This window comes from Elephantulus edwardii, unplaced genomic scaffold, assembly GCF_000299155.1.
Source record: "Elephantulus edwardii isolate Elephantulus edwardi_28Jun2011 unplaced genomic scaffold, EleEdw1.0 scaffold00292, whole genome shotgun sequence".
Classification (NCBI taxonomy): Eukaryota; Metazoa; Chordata; class Mammalia; order Macroscelidea; family Macroscelididae; genus Elephantulus; species Elephantulus edwardii.
Window position 1 is genome coordinate 1315775 of NW_006400042.1, and position 11621 is coordinate 1327395.

General features: G+C 37.9%; 1 protein-coding gene across 1 annotated transcript in view; it reads right to left on the reverse strand.

Annotated features, from left to right (window-relative positions):
• Window positions 1-3086: 3086 nt before the first annotated feature.
• The window catches only part of NOL8 (nucleolar protein 8), a 51799-nt gene continuing 43264 nt past the window's right edge, over window positions 3087-11621 (reverse strand). The window contains exons 13-17 of the mRNA XM_006900736.1: window positions 11047-11318; window positions 8144-8270; window positions 7466-7536; window positions 3904-3986; window positions 3087-3137 (exon numbers count right to left, since the gene is read on the reverse strand). Of these exons, the coding sequence (XP_006900798.1) occupies window positions 3087-3137; window positions 3904-3986; window positions 7466-7536; window positions 8144-8270; window positions 11047-11318 (604 nt within the window). The remainder of the gene's footprint in view (window positions 3138-3903; window positions 3987-7465; window positions 7537-8143; window positions 8271-11046; window positions 11319-11621) is intronic.

Below are 11621 nucleotides of genomic sequence, written 5' to 3' on the forward strand. Positions count from 1 at the left end.
TGCTTTCAGCCAAGATCTATCTAACATCAACAACAATATCCCTAGTACCACGACCCCTTCTAAACCCAGCCTGGACTTCCAGCAATTCTCTGCTGATGTGCTGTTCTAATAGTTTTTGGATAATCATTAATTCCTTAGAGATGTTTATATAGGACAGTTTCTATAAAGTCCAATTTGATAGGCAGTATAGCTGTTTTGAATTATAGTCAGATTGATTTATTTAACTGTATACAATTAACACTCTTGGCACTAGCAGTCAGGAAATCAAAAGATGAATTGCACTCAGAAAATGTACTATCAGGGACCTCTCCTGAGTACTGAGAAGCAATGATGTCAGTCTAGAGATGAATGTGTGCCTGTTCCAGGCCATGGTCTTTACAATTACTTCCTATGCATCAAAGAGCTGAATTAAGGATGACAGAAGAAGAAGTGATGCCTTCAAGTTGTGGTGTTGGAGAAGGGTCTTGACCAAGTCTTACCAAGAAACAAATAGGTCGTCTTGTAGAAGGTGAAATAGTTTCTCTGGAGACTTTGAAGCTCTGTCTCACATACTTTGGGCATGTGGGCAGGAGGGACCAATCCCTGGAGAAAGACATCATGCATTGAAGGGTGAAGAAACAGCACATAAGAGGAAGACCCCAGATGAGATGGACTGATACAGTAACTGGGTCAATGGGGGTAGTTGTACTGGAGTTGGTGAGACTGGCTCAGGATAGGGCAGGCTTCAGAGCTGTGGTATATAAGTTCACTATTGGTTGCAGGCGACTTGACAGCTTGCAGCAACATAACAATAAACACAACTCTCTTTATGGTCTTGACAACTAATTGTGTGATCATACATGTTTAAGACATTTTTTCTCTTCTAACCAAGATGTTGGGATTGGTTGTGGTTGTTATGTACTGTGGAGCTGGAACTTGCTTCAGCGGGTTTTCATAGACATTTAATAACATGAGGAAACTACCCCATCTTGTTCTTGAGGAGAAGCTAGTGGAGTGAAACCACTTGCTTTTAGGTTGGCAGTGCGACTCATTACCCACTAGGCCCTAAGAGTTCCCTACATGGGATTATTTAGGCTGCTTTTATGCTGGTCCCTAGTTCCTGGAGGCCAAGGATAGGAAAAGTATATTCTGCTTCCTTTTACAGTTACACTAGATACATACTAGTCAGAAATATCCTACTTTTTTTTTTGGTGAGAAAAATTTACATTTAGAATTAGCCAGCTGGACTCAGTTTAGATGATCCCAATTTTGTTGGCAACATACAAAGCATCATGGTCAGGAGCAAATCGAACATAGGCCTTCTTCACTTCATCAGGCCTAATCAAAGTGCTGACCTTAGCCACATCAATGTCATAGAGCTTCTTTATAGCTTGTTTAATTTGGTACTTGTTGGCCTTCACATCCACAATGAGCACACGTATGTTGTTATCTTCTATTTCTTCATGGCTGACTCAGTGGTCAGAGGAAACTTGATGATGGCATAGTGGTCAAGCTTGTTTCTCTTGGGGGCGCTCTTCCAGGGGTGTTTGGGCTGCCTTCAGAGTCCCAGAGTCTTAGGTCGCCAGAAGATGGGTGACGTGCAGATCTTCTTTTCTTTCTTTTTTTTTTTTTGTGGCTATGGATGCCCTTCAAGACTGCCTTCTTGTCCTTTAATGCCTTTGCTTTGGCTTCAGTTTTGGGAGGGGCAGGGGCTTTATTCTTTGCTTTCGGCGCCATCTTCACAGAAAGGCAGAAATGTCCTACTCTTCAATTAGCTACTCATTAGCAGACCTGTACAGAACTCCAAGTTGATTCATAGTCAGGCTATTTATTTTAAAAAAATTACAAAAGGAACATACATTACATTGTTGTTGTTGTTATGTGCCATTGAGCCGTTTGGGACTCATAGCGACCCTATGTACAACAGCCCTAAACCCTGCTCTATCCTGTGCCAATCGCATGGCCTCTGACACACCTATCCTGATTACCCCAGTCACTGAATCAATCCACCTCATAGAGGGTCTTCCCCTCCTGCGCTGTTACTCCACCCTACCAAGCATGATGTTCCTCTCCAAGGACCTGTCTCTCCTTACAACATGTCCAAAGTATGTCAGACGAAGCCCCAGAATCCGTGCCTCCAAGGAGTAGCCTAGTTTCACCCTTTCCATGATGAATCTGTTTGTTTTCTTAGCAGTAAATGGTACATTCAATACTTTTCTCCAGGACCACAGCTCAAAGGTATCAATTCTCCTTCTATCTTCCCTAGTCATTGTCCAACTCTCTGATGCATAACAAGTGATTACAAAGACCATGGCCTATATCAGGCGCACTTTAGTCTCCAGAGAGACACCGTTGCTCTTGAGTACTTTAGAGAGGTCCCCAGCCGCAGACTTTCCCATCGCAATACGTTTTTTGATTTCCTGGCTGCTGGTGACAAGAGTGTTGACCGTGGAGCCAAACAAATTGAAGCTGTGAACAATCTCAATCTCTTCGCCATGCATCCTGATGCTACCGATTGGTCCAGTGGTGAGAATCTTTGTCTTCTTGACATTGAGCCTCAGTCCATATTGAAGGCTGCAGTCCCTGACCCTCTGCAGCAAGTGCATGAGGTCCTCCTCAGTTTTGGCAAGCGGGGTTGTATCATCTGCATAACACAGATTGTTAACAGATCTTCCACCAATCCTGACGCCACACTTCTCCTCATAGAGCCCAGCCTCTCAGATAATCTGCTCTGCATTACATTAGGCATAGTCATAAATAAGTATTTAAAACAGTCTATAATTTACATAAAGCCTAACTTGGAAAACATAAGTATTTCAACCCATTTATTTTTAAAAGAGGTTTCATATAAGCCTTTTATCAGAAGATAACCATGTTGAAGACAATGAAATGCCATCCAAGAAGTTTAAAGTTCTGTGGATTTATCTTGGGGCTCAGTTGATTCCTTGAAATAATTACTTAGGAAGCAGTATAGTGGAATGCCACAGAATGATATTCCATTAACCAGAATTCTAAAATGTCTTCTTTTTCAGCTAAAATGATTTTCTGGGTCAGTTTCCTTAGGTGAGCCCATTCATATCCATGATCTTAATCAATGCTGACATTTATTATTTTGGTTTCACTTTTCTTTTTGCTTCTTTATGTTTCTTCCGGCAGTCCTAAGGGGGGAAGTGAAACACAAAATAAAATCCAAGAGCCTTAATTAATAGTAAATATAAATGGATTTTGACTGTTGAGTACTTAGAAAGCAAGTGAAATGATGCAGTTTCTAGGCTGTGCAAGCACTCAGCCTTCTTGTTCCTCACCAGTAGCACGTGTGTTTGAAGAAAATAACTTTTATGTTCCTTCCAAACTGTGAGAGCTAAATTATGCCCACATTTCATCCTTCCTTATGTTTCATATCTCATTCCAATGATTCTTATATCATTGTTAGGTGCCATCGAGTAATTCTTACATTACGGAAATATTAACACAAAGGATCTATCTATTATCTATCTATCTATCTATCTATCTATCTATCTATCTATCTATCTATCTATCTCCTTTGTGTTAATATTTATATACCACATTTGTAAATATATACACACTAATACACATATTTATCTTGTATTAATATATATGTAAAATACACACACACACACATTGTAGTTGTTAGGTACCGCTGAGGTATAGATGACTCATAGTAACCCTATGAATGGAAGACCTGAGCACTATTCATAGAGTTTCTGGAGGGAAGCCATTTCAGAAGTGGATGCCACTCCTGCTTCTGAGCTTGTTTTAATTGGGAAGCTCCACCAAACACTGTCCACCATATATGTATGTATGTATATGTGTATATATGTATACACACACACACACACACACACATACTAACATACTATATTTATCTCAGGAGGCAATCAATATGGAGGTATAATCACTTACCATACGCAAGGTATTTGTTCGGGCCTCCCAAGAATTCCTGCTCATATTACTTCTCATCCCTCTCCAGAAAACCTCAGAGCCGGCTGGGGAAAAACGAGAAAAGATAAGGCATGAAATTAACACCAACATAATCTTCCACTGTTGCAACAATGTGAATTCTAATTAAGGCCTTTTTTAAAAAAGTAATTGTTGTGGAAAAAATATACAACACTTCAACAATTTCTACATGTATAATTCAGTCATACTGACTATCTTGAATCTGTGAAACCTATTCCAGCATTAATACGCATTTTATGCAAATAAGGCAAAATTTCCTTCCCCACTACTTCCTAACCAAACTAGTACTTTTTGGTTTCTGGTTTCTCATGTAAGTGAAATGGATCATACGGTAATTGGCCTCTTATAACTGACTTCTTTCCCTCAACATGTTTTCTAGGTTCACTCATGTTGTTGCATGCAGGAAGACTACTATGTTCTTTATGGCTGAATAATACCCATAGCTTGTATACATGTTATTGTTGTTATGTGCCGTAGAGTCGTTTGCGACTCAACAGCCCTAAACCGCGCTCTATCCTGTGCCAATCTCATTGCCCCTGACAAACCCATCCCGAGTACCCCAGTCACTGAATCAATCCACCTCATAGGTCTTCCCCTCCTGCGCTGTCCCTCCACTATACCCAGCATGATGTCCCTCTCTAAAGACCTGTCTCTCCTTACAACATGTCCAAAGTATGTCAGACGAAGCCCCAGAATCCTTGCCTCCAAGGAGCAGCCTGGTTTAATCCTCTCTACAATGAATCTGTTTGTTTTCTTGATAGTCCATGGTACATTCAATACTCAATACTCACAATGGAATACTATGCAGCATTGAAAGACAAGGGACTCATGAAATATACAAAATGGGTGAGCCTGGAGGACATTATGCTGAGTGAAATGTCTCAGTCACTTAAGGACAAATATTGCAATAGGGCCACTGTTGTAAAACAGTGACATTGGGGTTGAGGCAGGACAGAGAAAGAGGGGATGAATGATGTATTCCGCATTAAAACAGATGAGGGAGAGAACTGTTTAAAAGGGATATATGATATATTATTGTCATGACAGGAGTTTAGAATGAAGGCTGCACAGTGGAGTGGACTTGGGGAGAGGGATTGCATATCAATGAAAGAGTTGTTCTTTTACTGTTCAAGGAGAAGAGTAAATTGCGGGGGAGGAGGTGGGCAGGGAGAAAAGTGCAACAATGAACGAATGGAAACCCTAAGTTTCTGTAAACTTTCATTAAAATTCATAAACAAACAAATCCCCCCCCTAAAAAAAAGCAGCTGTCTGACCTTGATGTGGCCAAAGTTAATACCTTGATTAGGCCTGATGGAGAGAAGGCGGCCTATGTTTGACTTGCTCCTGACTATGATGCTTTGGATGCTGCCAACAAAATTGCGATCAACTAAACTGAGTCCAGCTGGCTAATTCTAAACACAAATTTTTCTCACACACACACAAAAAAGAAATGGACAACCTGTTGTCAAGGACCTCTCCAAAGTGCTAAAGAGTAAAGACATCAGTCTAAAGACTAAGATGTGTCTGATCCAAGTTGTAGTCTTTTCTTTTTTAGTTGCAGTCTTTTCAATTATTTGCTATGAATCTGAAAGTTGGGCAATAAATAAGGATGAAAGGAAAAAAATCGATGCCTTTGAGTTCTGGTATTAGAGAAAAAGACTGAGTATCTTATGAACTGCTAAAAGAACAAACAAATAAAAAAGGCATCAATGACTAAGGATGAAAAAAAAAGAATTGATGCCTTTGAGTTGTGCTGGAGAAGAATATTTAATCAAGCAAACAAACTGTGCTGGACAAGGTGAAACCAGGATACTCCTTCCAGGCAAGGATTTTGAAGCACTGTCTCACATACTTTGGGCATGTGGCCAGGAGGGACCAGTCTTTGGAGAAGGACGTCAAGCTTGGAAATATGGTGGGTCAGTGCAAGAAAGGAAGATTCAGGATGAGATAGATTGATACAGTAACTGGGGTAATGGGGGCAGGTGTGTCGGAGACAGTGAGACTGGCTCAGCCAATGAGATAGGGGAGTGGTCAGAGCTATTGTGCACAGGGTCGCTATGAGTTGCAGTCAACTTGGTGGCACACAACAACAGCCAACAACAGATAGAGTGTCAGATAGTCCTTCTTCTTCCCCCATTTTCTCTGAATCTGTGCTTCTTTTTTACCTTTTCACTAAACTCCTGACACATGAATTTAAATTTTGTGTCACCCCCTTTATACTTTATCTTTCATACTATTGATGTCATATGTAATATTTCATCACTAGAATGTACATATCATTATTTTGCCTTTGTGTATTCTTCTTAGAATTTTATATATAACTTTCACATCAGGTCCTTGACTTATTTTTAAATGAATTTTGGTGTATAGACTAAGAGCTAGGTTAAGGCTATTTTACCTCATTTTCTAGGAATTAAAGGAAAAGGTAGCATTCTCAGGGTTTTACTATTTATATACACCAAGAAATAGCCTACATGTTTGTGCAAGTATCCAAAATAAACCAAGCCCTTGTGGATGATAATGAATGAGTAATAAAGTGGTGAGTGAGGACCTCTGCATCCTATCAGAACTTTACAAGTCAACGTGAACAGTCTGCTGGAGGAAGCTTTGGAATTGGTTTGCACCCCAGCGGAGAGTTTGTTTTTTCCTTCAAATGCAAACCCGGTGCCAACAAGTAGGTTCCAACTCCTAGCTCCCCTCCACTGGTTTGTCAAAGCTCTAAACCTTACAAGAGGACACTGCCGAGCTTTCTCTTAGGATAGGGTGGTGAATTTAAACTGTCGACATTTTGGTTAACTGTCTGTTACAAAATATTGTGCATTTCACCATCCAAGATATTCTAAACTATACCTTACATTTTAACATGATCCCCACTTGACTCTTATGCCTGGGAATCTTAGTTAAAAATGTAGATTCTGTTTTAGTATATCTGTGGTAGAAAGGCAAATTCCCAGTAGGTGGTAAAGTTAGAAGGAACCAATTCCAAACACTGGCTAAAGACATGAAAAAGTACTCTTCTGGGTTAGACTTTGATGAAATTTTTCACTGGGTGTACGGTATTATATCAGTATATAGTGTAAAGAGCTAGCTGTAGAGTTGAAATCCTGATTTTCTGGAGCCACTGACTTGATGAAAGCCCTGAAACCAAAAATATCCTTGAGTCTTCTTTAAAGCAAATGAATAGGTTATAATTAGTAAAGAATATATGCCTTAAGCATTGTGCTTTTTCAAAGAACCACCTATATGGAATCAAACTGACAATAGCATCTCAAAAGATTAATTAGGAAGCTTTCAGAGCAGTGAGTAAATGTGTGTGAGAAGAATAGTTTGGAAAAGGAAGGTGAACATGAATAACATAACATGAAGTACAGACTCAGTGTAAAGGACCTGGAAATGCAGAAACTGTGGAACTAGTCTTGTTTTGCTGAACACATTTACAATTTAATAAACCAAAATTATTTAAAAAAAAATGAACAACTGTATTCTAGTGGGAAAATAGACTTACCATGAAGTCTTTCATCATTCTTACAGAAAAAGAAAAATCTACTGGTTTCTTTCTGTGGTAATGACACTTCTCTAAAGAACAAAAGACAGCAAGTCAGAAACAGATAAACAAATAATAGTTTGTTCAATTTCAGTCAGAAGAAATCTTTACTATAAAATAGAAACATTTATTCCTCAAATAGCCATTTTATGTCTTTATGCATGATTTCTCAGAATGAAAATGCTACTATTCCCTCTTCATCTAATAATCTTCCCTTCTGTCTGAACTTTGGATGAACAAGATAGTTGAAATATAAAATCTACCATCTCTAGTCCTGATATTTAATAGTACATGCTCATCCTTTAGCTGCTAATACCTCTGGTTAACGGTATCTTAAAGAGAAAGAGAAGACACTCATATGTAGCTACTTTTGATTAGCAACACTGAAGTTAGGTCCTGTCCCTGTGCTTATCTTAATCACATGTCCAAACACCGTCTGTCTACTGCAGGCTCCCACCATAGCTACTCAAACCTCAAGAAAATAGAAACACACTCCAAGCACCAAAAGGTTAGAGAATTCTCTGAAAGAGATAAAGTTTTCTTGTAAATATAAGTTAAGAATTCAATCAATCTCTGAAGTATGCATTACTGAGGTGTTTTAAAATATGAAATACAGCTGCACAGAAACAAATTACTTACTCAATGTTGGACATTCTATGATTTTCTTCTTCAACAGTACCTTCCTCTTCAGAGCTGCTGTCTTGGAAACAAGGATCTCCCTGCCAGGCAATCTTTCCAGGTTTCACTGTCTGAACTCTATAGGTTTCTATATTGTTAATAACAAATAAAAATGGGGTTACAACTGAGCAACGTGGTGTTTTTGATGAAAGATACTTGATTACCATATTTGTATACAAATGATATTTTCTTGGGGGGAGTCAACTAAGTCATGGTCCCCTTCCTCCATTTTTATCCAAGTGTGCTATGATATTTCTGTTATGTTGTACTCAAAAAGGTTAGCATAATGTGCTTATAAAAAATATCTCACATGGAAAGGGTGTGGATGGCAAGAAAACATATAACATTTGCATAAAAAGTATGTTCACCATGTCTGCATCTCTAAATTTCTAATATTTCAATAATTATTTAAAAGATGAAATACCATCTTCCTTTGATTATCAAATACTGAGTGAAGCAAAAATTTTATTTCTGGACACTGCTATAGTGATGTGTTAAGACTATTAAAATGTTATTAGCAGGCAGATAACCAAAAAGTATTTTAGTAATAAACATATAATTTACAAAAGGAATGCTGCTATGTTGTTGCTAGGTGCAGACGAGTCAACTCAGAGTCATAGCAACCTTACGAGAACAGAGGAAATGCTGCCCTATTCTGCACCATGTTCATAATCCCTACTGTGCTTAAGTCTATTGCTGCACTCCCTGTGTCACTCCATCTTGTTGATGGTCGATGTCACTTCTACGGACCCTACACTTTCCAAGCATGATGTCCTTACCTAAGGATCTGCCTCTCCTCACAACATGGACAAAGTATATGAGATGAAGTTTCATAATTTTTGCACTTCTTTCATGACAGATTTGTTGGTTTGTGCCTACTTCACTATTCAAAGCCATCAGTAAACATCAGTTTCACAGGCTGCTAAGACATAATTTTCTAAATGTGATGCTAAATTTTGTAGAGCCAAATTTTATATACAGCCAAACTTTGTACATTATTTTCTCAGCATAAAGATTATGCCTGATGAAAGTATACAACTTTGACACAGATTTTCCTGGTTTTAAACCACATATTTTTTTCATTTGCTGTTTTCAGCAATGATACCATTCCTCATTCAAGCCTTTGAACTTCTGACAATTCTTTGTTAACATATTACTCCAAGTATTTTTTAATAACTCTCAACAGTATTTCACATGTATGCAATACTAATGATTTTGTTCAGTAATTTCTGTACTCTGCTGCATGGGCTTTTTAAAGAATGGGGACAAATATATATCTTTTCATAGTTGGCCAGATAGTAATCTTTCAAATATTTTTGGATAGGCTAATGGCATCTGTCTGCAGAAAAAATTGATTGATTTTGTTATTCCTGCAATCTTATTTTCTGCCAATGCCTTTAATGCAGTTTGTATTTCTTCCTTTAGTACCACTGAAGAAGATGGGAAGGAATACACAGAGTTCAATCAACATTGAACTATTTCAAGAAGTAGCATATGGTCCAGAACAAATGATGTGGAAATTATGGCACAATATTAAAATCCTTGCTAAAGCTTATTCAAACACAATTGGGAAATTGGAATAATTCATTGACAGAGAACTGCTCAAGCTGGATTCAGAAGAACAATGATGTTGAGATCAGGTGGATCTTGGCTTTAAGTGGAGGATACCAGGAAGGTGTTTATTTGTGTTTCATTGACTATGGAAAGTCATTCAACTGTGTGGATCATAATAAATTACAGATGTAGATCATAATAAATTACAGATAACATGATTAATGGCTATTCCAGAATCCTTAACAGTGCTCATTAGAACCTATAGAGACCAAGAAACAGTCTTTTGAATAGAAGAAAGGGATACTCCACAGTTTAAAATCAGGAAATGTGAGTATCAAGGTTATATCCTTTTACCATACTTACTCAATATGTAGGCTGAACAGCCAATCCAAAAAGCTAGACTATATAAAAAAGAACTAGAGGAAAACTCATAAGCAGCCATTTGATGTAGCAATGATACAATTTTGCTTGTGGAAAGTGGAGAAGACTTTAAATACTGGAAAAGGTCAAAGACTTTGGCCTTCAGTATAGATTACAGCTCAAGATCATCACAATTGGAGCAATAGGCAACAGCATGACAGATGGAGAAGAGACTGAAGTTGTTAATGATTTTATTTTCCTTAGATTCATAATCAATACTTGTGGAAGCATCAATCAAGACACCAAATCAAAGGAGGCAATGCACTGGGAAAATCTGCTTCCAAGGATCTCTTTATGGACTGACAATGGGCTTAAGAACAGCAGAGACTGAGAATGGTATGGGTGCTGGCAAGGTTTCATCCTACTGTCCACAGTGCTGCTAGGAGTAAGAGCACACGTGACAGACACAAGTATCCACAGTACCATAAGTTTTATTGGCTGCAATCTTTAAAAAACCAGATGGTCAGCCCTTTTGTTTGGGCTGCTGAGTAGGGTCACAAATCCAGAGCAAAATGCTCACATTACCAATCAACTTTTATCCTGTAAAGACAATGAAACACATAGTTCACATTTCTTCCTGATTATTTCTAATCACAAAAGAAGGAAATGTTGAACCCATTCTCTGGGCTTCCTTCATAAAGCGGCTAATGGAGCTCTAGTGCTAAAATTTGAGTGAACTGCTTTAATAATAAGTCTTTAATGATTGTTTCTTCTTGTACTGAACACTGCTATAGGCACATCCTACTTCTCATCATGAAGACTGAACCTCCTATTACTTACCTGGGTGGAAACAGCAGCTCTTATTCAGGGAATGCGAAATCATTACACTTGACAGAAATTCAATCTATTAACCTAAAATGTTTGATAACGAAGTAAAAGAGAAAAATTACCTTTTTTTACATCTTCAGCATTTGAGTCAAAAAAGGAAAATGTAAACACAGTAGGCTTCTTCTCCTCCTCCTTCAGAGAAGCAGGCTCTTGCCTATCTCCTGTTCTGTCTCTATCACAGTCCTCATCCCAAGGTTTATGTTTCTTCTTTTCACCTGCACCATTTGTGCTTTGAAGTCTTTCTTTCAAATCTGTAGCAATGTTGTAATACATTTCTTTTGATACTTCAGGCAACTTCTCACTTTCTGCCCTTTTCTTCTGTTGCTTTGCTTTACTGCCATGACACAAACAGATATGTGAATCACAAAGATAAATTAACTTCTAGAAACATTTTCTGATATCAGGAAAGGAAAATACTTTAAGTAACTAAAAAGATATTAATTCAACAACCAATAGCATGCACAAAAAGCCCCTCAACTTTTAAAATCACGTTAGGTAAGAAAAAAACAAAGAGTATTATCTTTATTCAAGAATCTTTTTGTTATATGGATATACTTCAAACAGCTTTAAACAATAAATATTCAGATAAGTATTTACATTATAATTTTTAAATTTTATTATGATGTACACATATCTG